Source organism: Rhea pennata, chromosome 4 (genome assembly GCF_028389875.1).
Source record: "Rhea pennata isolate bPtePen1 chromosome 4, bPtePen1.pri, whole genome shotgun sequence".
Lineage (NCBI taxonomy): Eukaryota > Metazoa > Chordata > Aves > Rheiformes > Rheidae > Rhea > Rhea pennata.
In genome coordinates, this window is record NC_084666.1 from 16,808,256 (window position 1) to 16,830,623 (window position 22,368).

Here is a 22,368-nt window from a genome sequence, read left to right on the forward strand (position 1 = left end):
TAATGGTACTGCTACCCAGTTACACCTTTCGAAAGCCTATATTCTCTCAGCATGGATTACACAGGAGTCATCAGAGAAAAGGTTGAGAGGACTCAGGGCTAGTGAGAAAGGACAGACAGCAACACAGGGCTAGTGAACAATTTTGGTTCCCACATCACGCATCCATCTCAAGCAAAGAGGAAAAATGGTGTAGGCAGAGGCCACAGTCACTGTATTAGACTAAAGAAAAACAGAAACCTATCCCTCAAGAAAATGGTGACATTAGAAAAAAGTTAAGCATGTAATATTTCACATTAGTGAGAAAATAGGCAAAATCTTCTGCACTATGAAGTGCTACAAAACAGTCCTCAGTCAAGACAGTCAGGGCAACTGGCAAGCAGAAGCTTTTCCTGAGAAAAACCCTTATCTGCGAACAGGCCTGACCGCAGTCTCACTTCTTTTATCTCTTCTGAACTACTCCCGTCAACTCTATCAAATGCTGTCTTTGATACTGGAAGGACAAGGATAAAATGTCTCTAAGATCTCCGAATGGTCCCAGACTTCAGAGGCATTCATGCAACTAAATTAAGTCTTTGTTTAAACTTATGTGGGTAGATGAGTATAGCTAGTAAATCAATTGGGCTATTTGTGGTCTTAAAAATTCAGTATTCCGCGTACATGATTTGCTGCTTCAGAGCCCTACTTAACAGGGCGTAAAAGGGAAGATAACAACACTGCTTCGATTCTTGCATGACACTTGTCCTGGAGCTAGAGCGCCCTAGGACCACAGGGCTTCAGGGCGGCTTACCACCGTTTCACACCTCGATCCCCACAGGAGGCAGAGGGCAAATGCTCTGTATATGCCCTTGCCACTCCAGTTCATTTACCTGCTACTTCCAGTAACCGCATCATCTAATCTGGTCAGTAAATTTGTCAATCCTTGATAATGAGGACTGACACCCCTGTTATTCCATATTGGGAAGGCAGCAAGAGAAAATCGTTTATTTAGTGTATGATTACATAGCAAAGGTAAGTAGTAACAGGCTGGTTTAGAGAAAGCAAAGTGTAATGTTAATATATTAAAATATTAATAGATTGATTTAATATTTAATATTTTCTTTCTGTGTTTAGATAAGAATTCAGTAAGATTTTTCCATTTCCCTCACTTTCAGTTTCTTGAATATCGTGTGCCTTGTCCCTTAAAGGACTCATTCACACGTTGTGAAAATATTGACATGGCATCGTTATCCTATTTGTGCAAAGGTCTCATCTACCGTTGACACGTCTGCTCCTTTAATCAGCCGTGCGAGTGCCGATGTGTTGTGCAATCAGTGTCAGACATTTATGAGTCAGACCCCGAAGTTTTTAAATTCACACAACTCCCATTGATTGAAGTGGGAATTATATATATTTAAGGGCAGCAGGATCAGAACAGATCAAAAGAATAATTTCTGCCTTAATTGACTAAGGACAAAGTGAAAGCTCTTGACTTTCAAACTGAGCTTGTCTTGCTGGGATTTTCTCCACCACATTTTTTCATCGCTTTTTGGCTTTATGTAACCAATGTTTGCCCTAATTAAGAAAGTGCTTGCCTTTGCTTTCCTTCAGGGTGGCACACAACTCCCTTTTGGTTTCTGTTATTTCTTTTTCAGCACCCTGCCCAACGGCTCCTGGGAACTCATGCCCTCCCGGCTTCCAGGATCAGGCCCTAATTGTTCTCCTTCCAGGAAATCTTGAGACTAGAAAACTGGTATTCTGCCAGCAAATGAGATGTGTAGATTGTGTTGCTTAGACCAAAAAGATTAGACCAGCTCTCCAGAACTTTCTGATCAGTTAAAGATGTGTCTCTTCAAGACACTAAAGCAGCATTAATCTTTCCCCTCCTTTACTGTGCTGTGTTTGTCGTTAACAAAATCTGTTAATGCTTTCTCTTTATAAGAGTGCTTTTTCCTTGTTTTCGAAGAAGTTAGAAGTCTGTATAGCTGCTGCCCATTAACCCTCACTAATACAAAATTGCAGCGTGGACAGCCAAGCAATTGTAACCCAGCCAGCGACCCCCAGGCCACCCAGACAAGCTAGACAGAGCTTTCCCAGAGAACCACGCTGGTCCCAATTTCTGCAGCAAGACTTGCAGGAGTAAGCCATAAAAACGGGAATATTGAACTGTTATGCATTTCAGCTTCTTCTGCTCTTGCAAAAAGCCTGTCGTTGTATTGAACATTACAAGAAGTCAGTAGTGTGTTTGCTAAGTTTTACCACTCCTGAGATTTTCCAGAAATTTATATAAAAACAAAATCTTATCCATCTGTTACTATCTTGTGTTTTTGTTACCTCATGGAAAATGCAACATACATGCTGCTCATGTTAAAAGGGTAGGATATTCTTTCCACCTTCAGCATCAATCTGAGGTGCGTAAGTTAAAAGCCTCATCTTCCATTTCTGCTTCCAAGAGCAATGGATGCAGGTAGATATTTCTAGAGGGATATTTGGATTTTTAAGTGGGCTAAAGCAGTGAGCTTTATGTGAGCATAAAAAGCCTCTGTCTTTTCCCTTACTAAGACGACCACTTAGCCTCCTAGTCTCTTACCAAAAGTAAGTTAAGTACTTCAAACTCTCCCCACACATCCAGACTGATTTCAGAAGTTATAAAATGCTGCAGCAAACTAATATTTATGCCTGATAAGGGACGAAACACAGCAGATAGCAATGAAGGAGCATCAGCTAACACGTATCGTACGGGCGTCATATCAAACAAAGACTTTTTGGAAGTTGTATTTTATTCTTACAGTCTGTGTAATTTATAATTGGTTCAGCTTTTAAACTGTAAGAGGACAAAACAGAGAGCAACTTAAAGTATGCGTTCAGTTCGCCTCGTATCCAATGCTTTTTTTTTTTTTTTTTTTTTTTTTTTTTTTAGGTATTACAATGAAACTACAATAAGAATGATTGCAGGGCATAAAACTTAAATTTGGATATTTTTCAAAGTTTCAGAGTATATCAAGTTAGCAAATGGATTCTGCCAGTTTTCTTCACATTCTGCATAAATGAAAACCCAGATCTCTGCTTAGCTATGCATGCTTGTGGTCACTTGCTGTCCTCCCTCATGGGCATGTGAGAAAAGGATGGTGTGAGGGGAGAGGAATTTATTTCAGTAACAAATGAAGAGATACTTTTATTTAAATTTCACAAAATTAGAAAAAACAGTTGAGGAAATAGTCATTATGACAACTTGTCATTTCTCCTCTGCCTTTCCTCCAGGTCTCATAGGCTGTACGGACTTGCGGATATCTGCAGATCTGTAAGGTATGAATCATCTCACACATTGCCGAGGTGAAACCTGGCAACTATTTAACAGCACCACTGCAACACTACAGAACATTTTAAGACAGGAAATTAAGAATACCTGAGCCAACTAAAGCCACAGGGGGAAGTTTAGATGGACAGAATTTAATTACCCATGCTGGAATTTGGCCAGGACTCCAAAACTTACACCCCAACCCTCCTGTAAAGTGCCATCAGACCTTTAATACTAACAAATGGTCAAAACATTAGCTTTAGATCTGTTCCAAACAAGAGCAGCACTACAAGCTATCCAAGACCTGCTAAGGTATTCCTTCAATAGACTGACAGGCAAGGGTACAACACACTGAATCACGCAAATCAGCTATAGAACAAGAAAAATATCTTTCCTAGCAGCACTGGAGGATTTCCTACTCTAGAGGTAGCTTAATATTTTTAGAAGAATTTGGCGTGTTTTCAGATATGCATCTAATTACTTTGGGAAAAAAATGCACATTTCAATATCTCAGATCCCCAAATATCCTTATTTTCCCCCTATGAATCCCCCAAACATACTCCAGTTCTTAGCCTCTTGTTTGCTCTTGTTTGTTGCCATTTGTGGTGTGGAAACAAGGCATACTATACCGAGTAACAGTGTGTTGACTTTAAAGAGAAGATTAAAGCCCCAAAGTATATACTTCTTTGTTTGTCATATTATTTTTCTAAAGAAAGCTGCACACTATTTAACATTTATTTGTTGTTAAGCTAAAAAATTCTGTGGGTTATCTTTTCTATAAGAATAGGATTTCTACAAGCCATGGCTCCTGAAATTTCTTAGAGCTGAGGAATTATGTCAGCCCTGAAAAGCATGGGTTCATTATTCACATTGTGTTACTCCGTTGACATAATTCCCTAACAGACTGGGACATGAGGTGTCCCAGTTTGATACTTCAACCTACAGCCACTGCTTTTGGCTTCTCTAAATTGTGAATAGTTCTGTGTCTGAGTTCCTGTTTTAAAAATCCTTTGAGCAGTATATCTATATAAGAAAGAAAATCTGGGTTAGTTGTGGGCCATGAGCAATTTATCAAGCAGCTTTAGTTATGTCTGTGGGATATTTTTCATTATCTGAGGATTATTAATAGAGACAACTATATACATAGTGATTATTCCTTGACTAATAATTGAGATAATATTGATATGAAGCCTAGTTTCATTAACACCTTAGTAAAGAGATGTGTCTGTGAAGGGTATTTTTTCCCTCCAATTTGTAATCAAAAGTTATTTAATAGTAAAATCAGTCGTTACTTATAACGGAGGTTGCAGACTTGGGAGTTGGTAGAGCCAGCTGCCAGGCTGCTGGGAGCCAGACTCTTTTTGATCTTCATATTGAATGGTTTGCTTTGATCACCTAGACAATAGATCATAAAAGAACAGAGCTTTTACCCATATCTCCCTAAATTTGCAGGTAAATAATGAGATGGTCTGAACTGAGGCTGGAGCCTAAGATTTTTAACAAACAATTCTCCCCTTTGAAGTAGACTTAGGAAAATTAGCATATAAATGAGCAGTGCTGCTACACAGGGACACGTGGCTGGAGAAGAAGGATAATTGGACTGAGGGGGTTAGTTTCTAAATGAGGTCGTTTGCTAAATGACCAGCAGTTAGACTACAGGTGCGTTCATTTTATGAGCCTGCGATGAGATGCGAACAAGGGGTTTGCTCAGGCTGGGGACCACAGGCAGGCATGGGGGAGGTTGTAGCTCTGCAGCCAGCCAGGAGAGCCCAAGGTAAGGTGGGAGATGGTGCAGAGCCCACTTGGACACAACCCACCCCTCTGTGGGAAGAGGTATCCAAAATGACTCCGTGAAGCCAGATGTGGCCCCCAACATCAAGATTTGTCAGCATCCTCTTTAAACACATAATGCTATCCAATATGTTCATCTATTAACTTTTTCCAGTCTGTATGAGGAGCCCCATTTGCAGCAGCTATGAAAAAGGAGCAGGTATGTTGACATATCCACAGTGGTGGTTGCTGCCAGGAGGCTGCACAGGCTGAACTTGCTGTACTTGAAAACCCAGAAAACTGTTACTGTCATAGCCACAGAGTCAAATTACCCTCTTCAAGCCTCTCAGCTCTTTATTTCACCAAAATCAGTGGTATTACCTGCCCCCAAGGGAATGTGTCACTTTTTTACAGGACACCCTGGTTCTCTCTCCTGGCACTCCTGCTGGCACCAGAACAGCCCCGTCCTTTCATGGTAGCAACATGCCACTAGAGCCAAACCAGTAATGGAGTTCTATGATTTACTAAATGAGCATGAAGAATTTAAATTAAAAAATATGCTTTCAACCATAACTTCTTAGAATGGCTGAAAGAAACATAATCCATTCACCAGGAGATGAATCCTGGAGGCTGGGGAGCTTTGGGTGAGTCTGGACAAGCAGAGTTGTGCGTAGACCTTTACTGAGAGTGGCCCGGGATGGCAGAGTGATGGGAGCCTTCAGCCAGCCACATGGTGGGGAAGAGCCATGGGATTTGGACACCTGCAAGAGAGGGTTCACAAATAGGAGCACAGGCAAAGTGGAGAGCTGGGGAAGGGCCTGGGCCAGAGGGAGATGGGAGCCAAAGGAAATGGGTTTATTTCACTCCTCTGGCTTAGCTACTGAGTTTGGGGCCAGAGAACCCCCTGCCTCTTTTTCCCCTTCCCACCCTTTTTTTTTTTCCTTTTGGCAAAAGGAACGGGCCCAGCCAAACTACACAAAACTCATTTGTTTCAGAAAAATTGAAATGAACTTTTTCTGCACTTCTGAAATCCTTCTGTCCTCACTCCTTATATTTATTAATTCAAAGTGATTCACCAAAAGTTGACCTGAATTCTCAAACTACTTTTTTCTTCTTCTTCTTCTTCTGGCAAATGAACTCTTCACTGAAAACATATGTGCCCGTCACGACACTAAATGTATGCAATCTATTTACTTGCTGTTTGGCTGATGGCTGGCCCCTTCCCAGGGAGGCAGAGGAGATGGAAGACATTAGGAAAAGCTCTGAATATTGCTAGCTGAATAGTCTGTAAAAAGTATAGGGATGATAGGAATGAAATCCCAACACTGTAAAGCGGCACTTGGAAGATTTAGCTGCAAACTTTCTATAAAAAAATATCAATTGAAGTCACACAAATAGAAACCATGCGCAACACTTGGAAACCACACCACTGTGCCTCCATAAACACACGAGATTCAAAAAAAGACCCTAGCTGAAGGCAATGCACTTTGATGGCTCAGCTCAGCACAGCATAATGTTGGGAACACCTGTTCTGGATCGGGTGTTTTCCTGGCACGGAGAAGGGAGGCAACCGGCCTGCAGACGTAGCAGTGGAGACTGCTGTTCCAGCACGGTCACTGTTCCTGGTGAGCATTTGACACAGTGACACAGAAACCAGTCTTATGCTAAAGTGGTCCTCCAAAATCCACAGGCAGAAGTGCCAGATAATGGGTTAATAGTTATGAAACCAGCAAGGTGGCAGAGGTGGTGAATGGGGAACCACCGTCCTGCAGCCCCCAGGTACAAGAGGTAGGGACCTCGCTAGCACCAGTAGGTCTGCTAACAGCACTTTAAACAGAAAATAAGGAGCTTCTGGAGCTTGCTGTCACCATGGTGAGGAGGCAGAGAGTAAATACAGCTTCAGAAGGGACTAAACGAACTCCTGGACAACAGATCCATAGATTTGGAAGAAGGTATGCAAGGCTGGACCTCTAAGAGCCCTTACACAGTGGCTCCCAGTGCTGAGGGATGCGCAGGCAACTGAGAGCAGCCAGGTTCATGCGCCAGGACATCCCTGCTGTGGTGGACAACAGCTGGGCTGGCCAGCCCATGGGGCTGACCCAGCAGGGCTTTCCATAGGTGTTCATGCTGGACATGGAGCCAGTGTCATCGTGGAAGCTCCTGAACTGTGCGTTTCGGTGCAGCATGGCCGACCGCACAAGGAAGGTGCGCTTTGCCTTCACGGACTCACAGAAACTCACAAGTCAGCTTCATGATCTGTCCTTTCCCAGCCCCTATGGGACACACACAGAAACGGCTACGACATGAAACCACACAGCTCAGCCACTTTACCAAACAGTTTTTGGTGTCGATGACATACGTATGCTCCTGGAGCCATGCAGAAAACTATGGGCCTCTCCCACCAAAGACCATCCTGGTGAGACCACTCCTGGGATGGCCTTACTGGGGCAGCAACCACAGCCCCATCTGGAGACACCGGCAAGCAGCCTTGTGTAAGGGTCTGCTGTCCTCAGGCAAATGTTAGGCTAGTATTGGGGAAAAGGTGCATGTATCCTTGAAAAACATTCCCCAGCGTGGAGGGCAGTGTAGGAGCTCAGAGAGGAGGAACGACAGACGGGGCGTCTCTGTTTAATGGTGTGCAAGGTGTTTTAATACGGAATTTAAATCAGGCAACACCTGATGTGCTCCAAGGCAAGGTGGACTTGGAGTTTCCCAGGGCTAAAAAGATCAAGAGAGCTTGTAAAGTGGAAAAGAAAAAGGACTTTCTTGTACTAGGGGGCAATTCATGCTGGATTATGAAGAAGGAAAGGAATCACTGGGAAACAGGGATAGTTGGGAAGAAAAGATGTGGGAAACAGAAATTACAGGCTAAAGTAGGCCTGTTAAGAAGTAAGAAAACAATTGGGGGGTTGAAAAATGACCAGAAAAGTGATATTCCCATGGGTGTGAGCAATAGCCCAGGTTACACTGAGAACGAGGTTAGTTCTGGAAATGAACATCGCATCTGTCTAGTTCCAGTAATCCTCATCCACTTTAAATGGAGTTCACTGTGCAAGATAACTGCAATAAATAATCAACTACATTATAAACTGGACATATCCTCTACATCGAGTAATCCTGCTATAAAAATTGAGAATAAAGGAATTTGCTGGATGACTAGCACTTAAGAAATTGCTCCCTGGTGGGTTATTTGCAGCCTATTCTCTCCTTCAGTAGGAGTTTGTGTTGAATAACTCACAGCTGTGGAAGTACCTGCTCAATGGAATTTAACACCACTAATAGAGGGATCCAAACCGGCTCTGCTCCTCTCCTGGCTGGCTCATGCCGAGACCCCCGAGTGCAGGCTTCTATTTTTTGAGCATTTAGGCTGAAACAAGCACAAACTTAAATTTACTGAACAAAACCAACTCAAAACTCTCTGTTCCTCTTGACACAAAGTGGAGGAGAAGGTAGCTGGGATATGCAAAAGTGAAATTGCCCTGGTCCTACACCACTCGGGAACTGCTGCCGATGTTCTCGGCTATCGGGGGACACCCCGGCTACAAACTGAGCTCCTGCAGAAACTCGCACGAGGAGCTGGTGAGTCAGGAACTGAGACAGTAGCACAGAGATGTGGAAAACCCTCCATGAACAGAGGCCTGCCCCAGTCGCTAGTGTTTTCCTGCCACTCTCCGAAATGCCAGCGTAACCTGGAGGGGAGACTTCGATGAAAGCGGCTGAAAAGTCCTTTTCAGTTTGCAGTCAGAGAGACACAAGCCCCAGGATCTGTTGCAATTCCTGAATTTCACACATACCCTCTGCTCAACTTGCTCCTTCTTGTCAGGCTGGGAATGAGTCATCTTGGCTCCCAGGCATCTTTCTGGGTAGGGCACAAGTGGGACCACATTGTGCAGCCAGGAGAAGGTGGATGGTAAAAAACATGGGGCAAAACAGCAAACAAATAGCAAACAAATTTTCATAAGCTACCAAAGAGAGAGGAGAGCAAATTGAATGCGGAGAGGGGGGAAGGAGAAAAAAAAAGAAAAAAAAAAAAGCAGCACAGTGTTAGGAAGCACCAAACAGCTCTTAGAAGCTTCTCCAGTACTCAGGCCCCCCAAGTGATCACTCAAGGAGGATAAAACTTCATGTGATGAAATGAGAGTTGCAGCTGAATGTGATAAGAAGTGTTAAACACCTGCTTCGTATTCAGCATTTGCTAAAAATGCCTCCTAATGCACTTACAAAGGAGATGCTGGCTGTGTACGTTGTAGCTGTTCGATACAAAATGGTACATGCTACCTCAGATAAATTCAGAGTTGTTGAGAGAGAACTATTAATTAAACAGGGGCAGTACAGAACTCCATCTCTAGAGATTAGATTCATTTTGCATAGTATGAAACAGTGGGTTTCTCCTTCCCTTCCAGCTCCAGTGACATTTCTGCATGCTAGCTTGCACCTAGCAAGGTCCTAAACACCTGAGAAATATTCATATCCTAGACAACAGTACATTTTTTTAAAAAAAGAAAACCAACAATAACAACAACAACAACCAAAAACCCCACAATAAAAGAAAAGCAACCTGAGGAATTACAGCCTCCGGCGCCGAGCACAGACCTGAGCACTGCTGAGCTTCGGTGTCCGACCGGAGGGCACAGGCAGCCAGCTCTGCCCTGGGGCACCAGCTGAAGCCCATTCCCCTCCTCCCCTGCCCTAATGGCATCCCATGCCTGCTCTCTCAGGGATGCATTTATCCGCTTTTCCTAACTGACACCTATCAGTCTCACCCTGCTTCCGTAAAGGAAGTAAGTGACAGCACAGCCTGATTTCTCGAGCAGCCGGAGAGGCCTGAGGTGCTTGTGCGCTGCTGTGGCTGGAGGCGTTTTGCAGCCCGCAGTCCAATGTGCAGAAATGCATTATTTCCGATGTCATCTTTGCTCTCTGTACGTGTGTGTAATGGTGTTTTCAAATGGAGTAAGATTACTCATATAGCCACTAAAATTAAAAATACTTCTTGAGGCAAGGGATGTAATTCTTTGTATTTCAGAAGTGACTCCTCGGTCAGGGCAGAAATGTGCCTGCAGTTAGATTGCTCCAAGGGCTGTTCTTAATAAAGCTCCTTCCTTGGAAGCAACTGGTGCTGGTTGCTGTCAAAATAGTGTGCTAAATTTGAACAAATTTGAATATTGTAAATATTCAGTGGAATTTACTAGCTTTTTGTGAGACATAGCCGTATGGTCCATAAATTTGTAGACTTCCGCAAGTGACTCTTTAACTAAAGGTACCATCTGCCAATCTGCAATGCTGGGGTACCAACAGATTTCCTAATACAAGCATGGTGATATGTTAGGGCAATATCAGTTCTATGTGATGTTAAATATTCAATAACTCCTATTAATACAGAGCAGATTCAGACTTTAGTCTTGTATAAAAATATGCTGTCAAAAAGCTAAAAAACCATACATATCAACCAGTTCTACTCTGTAAAAGCAGCTGCTAGGGTTACTTGTGCCCCAAGGCAGCTTTAATTTGGACATGCTGTATATCACCATAGGACTACTTGACCGGAGTTGCAGTATCAAGAAATATTTTCAGGACTATTCTGTCTCCATTAGCAGTTTCTCCAGGATATATTAGGCACAAACTGGGTTTCCTTCAACATCAGTCATTCACATTTTCTCTTTCATCCTGTTTCTGCTAAAATGGGATTTTCATGGAGGCCATGAAATTGCAAAATTTAGTTTATTCTTACGGCTGAGCTCCATCATTTGGGCTCCTTAATGGTGTCTTGCAGCAAAGGCTAGGGCAAAGAATCCCTCACCCTGATCCCTATACCTGACCTAGGGATCACCCAGTAATGATCAGCATTTTGCCTTTTTTCATTCAGTAGTTTCTACCACCTTCCCCCTACCCTGTCATATGGTTCAAGACTGATTATCCTTGGCCTCTCTCTAGGAAAGGGTACTTCTGTCCAGTTCCGCAAGGATGGGAGCTGCTTGGTTTCCCAAGCATGCAAAAGCATCTCCTTCTCCAGGACCAGGGTTACAAACTAGCTGCTCATGCCTTCCACAGATGTTCTATCATGCCACCAGAATACAAACACTAGTTACACCTCTAGTAGTTCTCTAGTTATACCAGAAGGCCCTTCCAAACTGAATTGTCCTCTTTTATTTCATTCACATACCAATGTGAAGGTGGTGAGACCCGAGGACCGCTTCCTTCTGCGAATACCATAAAGCCACAAAGACTGCCCCACCTGGCTTGTTGTGAAAAGGGAGAAAGGGGTTGCTTTAAGGAGAGCTGAAGTGTTCTCAGGAGGCGCAGCTGGTGAGACCACACATGTGACTTGGATGTTCTCTGAGACGTGGACTTTGCTGACCCAAGGAAAAAAAAATTTCCCAAACAAATCTATTCAAAATATAATCAAAATGCACCTCTCTTACATAGTCCAAGTCTGTCATAACAGCAATAAGATTAGTTATCAGTGTTCTTTCTTGGTCACTTTACTAATTATATGATCCTGCTTTTCTAAGTAAACTCCCAAGAATTTCCTCCCTCTGATTTGACAGGGTGCTTCTCAGGGCCAGTATTTCCCTCCATTTAGCTAAAACAAAAAAAAAGCTTTCTCTTTGAAAGTATTTCAGCATCATGAGATAAGTTTCCTTCCTTCTTTTAATAATTGCACAGTTCCCCAGAGGAAAGTGTCAACAACATTATTTCCTTCCAAATTCTAAAAGAGTTACAATGTTCATGTGGGTGGTGAGATTAGATTACAGTAAAATTAATTGTTAGTTTCAAGCCTTCCTTTTCCAGGCAGCAATCTCAGCTCCCATGAACTTGTTGCTTTGATGGTATTCACCTTTCTCACTTCTTGCACGAGGTAGTAAAGCAGCACATAAAAGCTGGTAAAACATAGTGCCATTTAACTGGAACCCACAACCAAAAGACATAAAATCTGGTACATAATGTAGATGTTGTACCTTAATTCTCTAGTGGTAGGGAAAATATTCCCAAGAACAGAGTATAAGCATATGGAGGGAGAGAGAAGATTATAGGATCTATCTTGAAGAGCGTAATATGCAATATGAAAAGAAAAGCCAATGCCACCGCTCCCAGCATGGGGATGAAGGAAGTAGCAATGAAGCCCGTGTGGCCAGCTGCTCTACCTATCCAGCCACTTCGTTAATCCACCCCGTTTGGACATTTTCTTTAAGAACAAATAAGCAAATAAATAACAACAGCTAGCTCCATCTGTTATTCCCCTTAACCACAATAGGACGGATTGATAGCTCGCAGAGTGGGTTTCTGAGGAAATATGGAAAAAGTGCCCTTCCAGATTAATTCAAGGACAGCACTGTTACCCATACTTCAAACGTTCTTGTGTTTATTTACTGAAGCAACAGGAGTAACATGACATCATAAATCTTTTAAAAATTGAAATAGTAGTGCCAGGCTTGAAAGATTAATAATAAGGAACGCCTTTTAGAGTGTGCTCATGGAAACGTAATATGAATGATTAGTGTTTTTGAACATTAGAATTAGAGTGTATAATTGTAATGTTATTGCAACTATATAGGAGCCAGTGATCCTTTAACGGAATACACTGTGAATTTAATTATTTACATGGAAAAATCAGTGCTCATTAAGTCGCTGATTGATAGACTTATATTTTCCTATATCCTGCAAGCGTTATGAAGAGGCAACATTGCTATCTATGCAGATAAACTCAGTCCATGTTTGTTATTTATTTAATTTTAAATCCTACTCTATAGCTGACACATTTTGCACTGAGGGCCTAGTTCCTAAGGAAACCGGAATGGTCATTTTTTGGCAGTTTTCCTGAGGGGCCTAGCAAGGGTGTTGCAGTTCATTAAAAAGAGATTTTGCTTTAAGCAGTACGAGCCCTAAGGTAGAAGCTCAGGTGCTTTGCTTAGGTGCAAGGGCTATTTCCCACTGAGGATCCAAGTGGCGAGGCTGGGTGCCTTGTCCTATATTGCTACTTTTATGGTGGTTTCAACACTTTTTGGTGGAATCACATTCAGAAAATGCATCCTTAAAAATGTATATGCACTTTGGCACCACATTTCCCTAAAGTGGCTTCTAAGCATACAGTCCCTCAGAAGAAAACCCAAGACTTCTCCAGGTGCCTGTATAATGCTGGTAATACTAAAAGTATGGTTCCAATCAGGCGAACGGCATCCCGCGCCTTTCCTGCACGAAGGCAGGGCCCGCAGGTCCAGCATCTCTGCAGCCGCGAACAAGTGACTCGACAGCAACGGAGAGAGAGAAGGAGAATTTTTCAGATCCGCTCCGTCCCAGGTGGGCGCCTCACCGCAACGCCACCGGGCAGAAGCCCTGCCGGCTGCGCGGGGCTCCCGCGCTGCAGCCGCCGCGCTGGGTCCGAGCACCGAAGCGAGCGGAGCGGCAAGCGATTCCCACCTGAGCTCCCGTCCCTCCCGTCGGCTGCGCAGGGCCGGCGACGCCGTGGGCCCCTAATTCCGAAAACGCCCGGCGCGGGGTGCTGCCCACGTCTGTCGCACGCGAGGAACTGGAAAGGCACTAGGGAGGAGCACATTTGTTAACACAGTTTATTGGCACACTTATTGGCAAAGCATACATAAAATACAGTTGTATTATAGAACACACTGACTCACTGTGTCTTTACATGATGAGTTGAACATATTAATATGTAAATGAAAAAAAATTAGTTTCTTTTATAAAGTTTCACATAAATACACCGGAATAAAAAAAAAAAAAAGTAAAACAAAAAATGTTTTGAGGGCTTTACAAAAATATTATACAAGAAATATACCATGAAAAGAAATAACAACAAAGCCAACTCAGATACAATAATAAAAACACAAAAGTTTTCGATTTATTAAGCTGCCACAAAGTTAATGGATTACATGGCTTTAAAATATCTGGATCAACAGCAATTTTACAAAGCGTAAACTCTCATAGGACTGGATGTCTTTCTCCACATAAAAATATTTCTCATGTCTTTGATGAAAAAAGACATTTCTTGATTCAGCACTTATATTTAATGATGGAAAGAATATCTATTGGCATCAGCTAAATGTAAATTAAAAATGCTGGATCCTTTAAATGATTAACCAATGAAAGAAAAGTTAAAGAAAGAACAAAAGTTACTTTAAATTACTTTTCCTTAAAAGCTGATTTTTTTTTCTGAAACAAGAAATTTCAGGTGCAAGTCGAAAAGCAGAAAATATTTTACAATTGTAAAAAGTTTTACATAGTCATGTTAATGAGATCCTGAGCACTGATGACTTGTTGAAATATGGCCATTGTTTGATGAGGAAAAAAACAACCCCTCTGATAGAATGCGTCGTCAGAGATTTGCCATGAGATGCTATATAAGTTTCAATTATTTTAACTGAGGTCAGTGCCAGTATCACGTCGTGTGTGAAAGCTTCCTAGAAATGTACATGGAAGCTTATACATGATTTTTCCCTAATTAAAAAAACATCAGAGAGCTTTAGTTTAGAAATAGATACTGTATCTGTTGAAAGGTATTTTTGTTCTGTTTTTTCCTAAAGAATGCTGTGAAACAGTAATTAATAACCCACTGACATACATTCCAGTGGGTACTGCTGCAGAATAACCTATTGGGAAGCTTGTGGTGTGGGGTTTTCCGATTTAGTCTCCTGGTTAGCAGGAGGTTTGCTGTTCCACGGGCTGTTATTTCCCAGTGCAGGTGAATTGTTGAAATCTTCTTCATCATCCATGCCATTTGCTGCATCATACTGTGTATTCTCTAATCTAGTGATAAGCCTTTCGTCTTCATCCCCAAATTCGCCTCCCATCAGAGTTGGTTCTCCTACCACCATCACATCCTGTGAACAGCACCCAATATTTGTTATATGGAAACCTTGAGAGAAAAAAAATCAACTTAAAAAAATCATGTTAGAGAATTTGCATGTCTTAATTTTGTGATATTTGTACAATAGAGTTAAAAGTTCCTGAATAGTAGGAACCAGGAGACAGGCTTATGCTTCATTTCTAATTTACATGAAAGGCTGTTACACTCCTCTCTAGTTGCATGCTCATGGCTCTGGATGTCAGAAACCCCTGAACTAAAAAGCAGGTAAACTGAAAAATGTGCATGTTTTTAAAAAATAAGCGGGCTATGAAACTGGCTTAAGCTCCTGCTTAAAATGTTTAGCCTTTATCCAGTATTTCTTTTCTGAGCCATTTTATTTGGAAAGGCACCAGGGTGCATTTCAGCTGCAACTCTGTGATACTCCTATTTTAAAACTAGTTTAAAAGAAACCACATTTCTTATTTTCAGACTTTTCAAATGTAGAGCACAGCACTCTAATAAAGATGGTAACTCTCGTATCCTTAGCCAGCCAAGCCCTTTTACGCATCCAATATACTTGACATTCTGCTACTTAATTATGGTAATTAATTTAGGTAAAGTTTTCGATAAAAACAATGTTCACACTGATTTGACAATTTGCATAGCTAATTAAGTCATTAGCAAAAACCTGCTGATTGCCAACAAGCCCTGAATTTACCATCTGTTATTTCATGGTGCCTGTCACCTAACTCCATGTAGGCAACCCTGCTGCCAATCTGTGCAGCAAGAGGACCAATCTGTCCAGCTGGTACCGTAAAAGGAAGATGAAGAGTGCTAATTATAATTACACTGATGAAGCTAGTAGTCATCAAAAACTGAAGCATGCAAGAAAGAAAGACTTCATCTAATCACTGTTTTAAGTACGAATTGTCCTTCCATGAAAACAAGTAAACCGCCTACTGTACTCCAGTGCATCACAGATCTGCTGCAAAAACCTAACCAGCATGGGATAGAAAGGTGCAAACTTGAGGTTGGAAAGCAGAGGTGCAAAGCCAGAGAGCCCTCCCATTCTCTCTGTTCAAAGGGAAATCAGGTTGCTGCGCTAACTGCCATGAGAAATATGTGGCATGATGCATCTTTTCATGGAGCTCAGGTGGCAGGGCATCTGATAACATTTGGTAAAAGTGCAGTAATTCCAGATGTCTGTCTAGCTTTGTACCTGCTGATTTAACAAGCCCTTCAAAGAATCCTAGAGAACAACAGATTTGTATTTTAAAGGATCTGTTCCTGCTTAGGAATGTAAAAGCATTCGTAAAAAGCAAACAAAAGACACGTTTGCATATAAGACTTTTTCTATCAGATATGTACTTCATTCACCATGAAACCATACAAGTTACTGCCTGTATTTACACTATTTCTTGATATCCCTTAGCAAAGGCTGATATGCTACAGAAGAATGTTTAAATCACAGTTTCAGCCTGTGCTATGTGAAAAATTTGTGAGTAGATGGAATCTGTTACATGATTTCTTGTCTGTATTTTGTTACTTTCCTAGATCTGTAAAATATTTCATTTAATCAAATCACCACACAGCTTTGCAACACAGAAGTTTAAAAGGCAATGGTGTTTATAACAGAAAGTTTATTCTAATTCATTTCAGCCCTCTAAACAACCGAAAATGTATAGTTTGCACTGCTGAACCAGCCCTGACCCCACTGTATTGCGAGAGCAGTAATGACAAGAGAGACCTGGCAGAGGACAGCAGATTGGATTTGAGCGTGCAGTGTGATACGGCAGGCAGAAAGGACCACAGCGACTGAAAGACTGAATCACGGACTGAGGTGGCAACAGTTGCTCTTGCTCCAGCGCTTTCGAGCACGGACCTCAGACGCTGCCTCAAGTTCTGCGCGTTGCCGTACCAAGGCGAGGTCGGCAACTTGGATGAAACATAGGGAAGTGCATCAAACATAATTACAGGCCTGGAATAGCTGGTTGGGCAGGCCAGGTAAAAGACTTAAGTATGTATTACATTGAGGGGTGAACATGCTTAACAGCTACAAGTGCCGAAAGGAAGAGGATCGCTTTAGGCCAATCTGATGAGTTATTAACTAAGGTACTAAGATGACATTAAATAAAGGAAAATGTATCTTCCACTAGTAAGACAATATTCCTGTTACTCAGAACAGCAGACCAAGGATTAATTATCCCAACAGAACAGCCATAGCTTTGCTGCTCAGGTCACCTAATACTGGACCGGGGAAAAACTCCGTATGTGACAGGAAACATGCATGCATCAGTGGGGAGATGCTCAAAGACCTTTTAAGTATTTCCATCTCTAATTTCTCAGAGTCTTTGCAAATATTATTCCTTTAATATAATGACATCCACGGAGAGGACAGTTTGCACTTATATTTCTCTCCATGCTACTGAATATGTCTCTTTCTCTCTCTCTGGGAATTAAACTGCAATTATATTGAGGTTAGTGGAGTTTTCTCTGATTCTATTTAAAAGATAGATATCACAGCATTAGTTATAGGACATTAAAAGATATATATATACATATATATATACATATATATATATTCTTTACAATCCTGCCACTTATAGTATGCCAGGCAAAAAAACTTTCTCAGGAAGCACACATGCTGTTTCCTCCCCGAAGAGGATTCTGCTCCTCAGACTGCAAGCTGAAGACCCCACCGACTGAACCCCATTGAACCTCCACTCACTAGTTCCCGTGCAATGACCACCAACCTCTGAGGAGGACTGGAAGTGACTCCTTTTAGAGCCCCTCAATGCTTCTCCTTAAATTGGCCAGTGGGGGTCACTGCTGTTGAATGACACAAGGCTCCATCCCTCCCAGGGTTGAGGCTGCAGCTCTGGAGTGCTCCTAGCTCCTGCTCATGGAGTGAGAAGCAGAATCCAAGAATTAAACCCTAGTCTCTTGCATGGCAGCACACACTGCTATGGCCTAGTTATGGTAGCACATATTTGACTAGATTATTTTTAAAAAGATTTAGACTGTAGTCACTCAATCTTACTAATTTACTCTGTGATTAGAAACAACATTTTTGGTCAAGGAATGTCTCATGATAGTAAAATATTGTTGCAGTGAAGCACTGTAAATAAAGCAGTGGATGTTTTACATTAGGTGATAGATATGTATTATTTAATAATATAAGCACAATAGCAATTTTCATGTATAGCATACCTTTCATCCTGCAAGATCCCTAATTGCCACCCAAACTTGAATTGATGCATACAAACTATACACAGAGATCACTTCATACGCAACACGAATGCAAATTCTTCTATTTAACAGACCTGTCATTTCTCAGGCTTTGTCTTCTTTATACCTAACTTCACAGTTTTGCTTTGCTATGCTCAGTTACATAACTAACCTTTTTAACCTGGTATTTTAAAAATCATCCTGTGGCTAAAGAATATCTGGTATTTGTACCAGAGGTACAAAAGCAAAATGGACCACAAAAAAATTCCCATACCTATGCCTGCCATTTTCACTTCTGTTAATACATAGCCTAACTCAGTGTGTGACAGCAATTAATTTATAGCTCAAGTGTCACAAGCTCCAGAAGGACACAAACACTGCTTCCCAGCCTTAAATAATTAAAAACATCTGGAACTATCAAGTATTTTGTTCAGATAAGCCTTATACTTTGAGGACTGAAAGTTATGCTCATTTTAGCAGTCAGAGTATCTTTAAGTACTAAGCCAAATGAAGAAGGGTACCTCTTCCTTCTTTCCCTCCTTTCTTCCTATTATGGAATTGCATTAGTGCTGACAATTTTGATAATCTGACTTCTTAGCTCCTTACCACAACAATTATTAAAGACTCACAGACCTACTGCTGCCCACTTCAGTAACGGTCACTACCCCCAAGATAAAAACACCAGCCTGACATTTGTGCAAAAATCATCTGTAGAAACAGAACTGACATTTTAATTAGGCTTCAGAGTAAACACTTTCTTGCGTTGAGTGGTTATCTTTCACATCTCATCATGGTGCTCTCTCTTAACTTGACATTCTGGTCTTGTTTGGATTTTTTTTCCTCAAATACAACAACCAATTTGCTCACTCTTGTCTCCTTCAGGCTAAATCTTAGATCTTGAATTACACAGTTTCAAGACATGGGGCAATTTCTGACACTAATCTTCTCCATAGCTTTGAGTACTACGACATCCATTACAAAAGACTCTAAACCTATCCTCTGTTTCTGAAACTTGTAAGAAGTTGTAGTGTTCCTTTTTACATTAGCAGCTATATCTATGGATTTGGCTTTTGATGAGCTTATAAAGAACTACAAAGAGAAACTCCGATTATAGAGGTATGTAACTCACTGAAGGAGAGTGCAAGGAGGCTCTAATTATGACTCTGGATGTACCAAAGAATTTTTGATTTACTTAGTGGAATGTAGGGATGCTTTATTCTTTCCAACACTGCTGATATTTTACCAGGTTCATGATTACAGTATTACTCTCAACAGGACTTCATTAGTAATTGAATACACCTATTAATTTCTATGGTTATGGTTGGGAATAAATTAGAGTAGTGGTGCTTAGACTTTGTGGGAGTTGTGCATTGTTGTCAAATTTCCAAATTCAAATAGATCAAAATGGATCAATGTGCACAGCTTTCATTAAACTTAGCTGAAAGCATTATTTAAGTGATATGGCTCTATGGACCATTTTTGATCATCTTGCCTATACCTGTAATCCACAGATTACAGATCTATGGTCTACATACAAGGACCTGGGCTTGTTTTTATTTGAAACAGAGAAGAATAAGAAAAATGCAAAGAAATCAAATCTCAGTCTGTGAAGAAGGCTTGAAAGTGGAGTGGAAAGCTGAAAGTTTCCCAAGAACTTGGGAAAACACTGCAGCTAGTTTCCAGCATGAGAAGAAACCGGTGAAATGTTGCCCGTCTTTGGTTTTGGTCAGTCCAAAGAGGAAAGTGGTAATTATTCAGGTTTCTGCCCAACAGGTTAACATTTCTTCCAAAAATCAGACATGATCAAGATTATGAACAAATTTCCCATCAAAGACTGGAATCTGCTGAGACTAATATATCCGAGGGAACTATAGATTCTGGATCCCTGTTTTGTCAACTTTCTTAATGCACTAAACAAAAGCCGGAGTGTTTTTGTGAAAGCACTGGAACTAACTTAGCCTGCACCAAGGAGAAACTAAGAGAAGCAAAATTCTGGTCAGAAAAACATTTTTGTATTTGTACTGTTGGAGAGACTTTAGTGGCACCTGGCTATAAGTCACCATAGCATTCTGCCTAAGCACATAGCTATAGGTTCAAGTCAAAAGAATCACTGAGCAACTAAGAGGACTAGGGTGTAAAACTGTAACCTAAAAACACGAATTCTGCAGTGCAATCATGTAGCACACTGTCTAACTACATTTGTTTAAAGGAAGCTCTCAGTATGTAGGAAAAGTCTTATATGCGGGCTTTGGCAGAAAGAGTTACATTGGTAAGAGGAGATGCTGAAGATGCAGAACCAGTATGGTGACAAATAACAGAATCAGAGAAACTTCTACATTATAAGGGAAAATGAGTATAAGAGAGCTCAAGTGACCATCAAAAGGGCAGAACTTTGCCTTTTATGTCGCAGAGTTGAACAAATATAAAAATTAGAGATAGGAGGACAGACTGAGAACGACCCTTTCCGAATTACTGATGAGAGGGCAGATGCATACCCCACCACTGGCAGAGACCCAGCACATTCAGAGTGCTAATAAATTTAAGGCAACACAAAGGGCACAAATGATACTGATAGATTAGACTTTAGCAGCTGAACTTTAGGATGCAGTGCCAGCCTGACCCACCCATGGAAATACAGCCACGCGGTTTCACTTTCTGGGCTTGTCTCTGTAACGTGAGTAAAGTCCCTGCCTGAAGAACTGATCAGAAACTATGCTGGTGAAGGACATGCCATAACCTCCTTTTATTGGAGAATAACGTGTAGGTGACAGATACTGTTTTATGTTACTGACTAACATTTCATTAGCTCAATGTATTTATCTGACTATCTGGAAGGGACTATGGGGAAAATGGCAAAGCTCAGTGAAGTTTCAGGTCACAGTGCTGAACATGGAAAATTTGCCTCTCTAGACATCACGATAGAAAGAGGAGCTAATGATATGGGTGAGGAACATGGATGAAGGGTATGGTAACTCCACACATCTGCCGGGGTGTACACGTATCAACTGTAGGAGCAAAACTGAATAATTACTATGTGCTAAACCAAGAAAGATTAAAGTAGAGACCAAGGAAAGATTCATTTACTATCAAAGAGAAACTAAAATAGAAACATAAAAGTGATAGGAAATAAGGAATTGGACTGTATTATGGTGGAGAGACTGTCTTTGCGGCTGGGATGAAATCACTGGAGAAAAAGAAAAAGCTTACATCTGGAGTAGATGACTTCACATTAATCCAGGTTTGGTGTGTATAGGAGCTCACTGTTGGGGTTGTCCAGAGAGAATGATGTGGGAAAAACAGATGTGAAACTAGCTCTGCTTATGAGAATCTGGAGACAGAACTTGAAGTGATTTCATTTCTCTTATCTAATAGCAGGAGGAAGAACAATTTTAACATTGAAAATGCTTTCAGTAGTTTTTTCTACCAGAGGAAAGTATTATTCACAGAAAATTCTGTGACCAAATGTAACTTTTACTAGTAGAAAATCACTGAATTTTATTTGAGGATATCTTATGTTCTATTGCATATAAAGCAAATCAAGCATTAATTACCAACTGATCTGCTCATAGGTGAAGCTAAGACAAGGAAACAGAAAGCTAACTCTAGATGCAGTGGCACATCTGCAGTAAGGTGTTGGCCACTTCAAAGACTGCATGATTTTGAAGAAACACAAGTATTTAAATTAACTGAAAAGTGTTGAATAGTTTTACATCAAAATATCCTACAGCTAAAATTATTTTAAGTTGGGTCTACACTACAACCATCCCACGGTTGATGGCCCAACCATCAACTCCATCTGTTTCGTTACCTTTGCCTTGAAGAAAATGAGAAAAGCTGCTAGCATGACAAATCAAACAGCTAAGCATTTTCTACTGCGCAGACGAAAAGGAAAAGCCTTCTGAAAATGGAACTTGGTCCCCTTACCAAACAGGTAGGATCATCTTTCTATTGAGCAAATGATACTGAAAAATATTCACTATTCAGCACTCTGAAAGTCAATGAAGACTAAAAATCCATCCCTCAAACAATGGTAAACTCCGCTGTCAGGTCTCAGATGTACAGCTATCATTACCATTAGCAAGAGTACCCTTGACTACTTCATCAGGCAGGAGTAGCTTTTGTGTACCTAAAGTCAGCTTCACTATCAATGGGAGTGACAGATAACTCTCAGAAGGCCCAATTACACTCAAATGTGCAAGTACACGTGGCTACCACTGAAGCTAACAAAAATCATCATATCTCCAGGGAAGGGGAGGTTTAAGAGAAGCAGGGGGTCAGATGCTCGTTCTACTGAATTGAA

The 22,368-nt window shown here is 41.3% G+C and overlaps 1 protein-coding gene and 1 long non-coding RNA gene across 13 annotated transcripts in view; one reads left to right on the top strand and one right to left on the bottom strand.

The window, feature by feature from the left end:
- Positions 1-964: 964 nt before the first annotated feature.
- On the top strand, positions 965-16,611 carry LOC134140354 (uncharacterized). Its single transcript, XR_009958390.1, has 3 exons — positions 965-1,008; positions 3,238-3,282; positions 16,500-16,611. It is a non-coding gene; the product is annotated as an uncharacterized LOC134140354 (long non-coding RNA).
- LDB2 (LIM domain binding 2) overlaps positions 13,595-22,368 on the bottom strand; it is a 216,518-nt gene continuing 207,744 nt past the window's right edge. For 6 of the 12 annotated variants that reach the window (XM_062575373.1, XM_062575374.1, XM_062575372.1 and 3 more), the window contains one exon: positions 13,595-14,874. In XM_062575373.1, the coding sequence (XP_062431357.1) occupies positions 14,644-14,874 (231 nt within the window). In that variant the 3' untranslated portion in view covers positions 13,595-14,643. Of the gene's footprint in view, positions 14,910-17,593; positions 17,737-22,368 lie in introns of all 12 variants that reach the window. The other 6 variants (XM_062575377.1, XM_062575378.1, XM_062575375.1 and 3 more) reach the window with 4 other exon arrangements.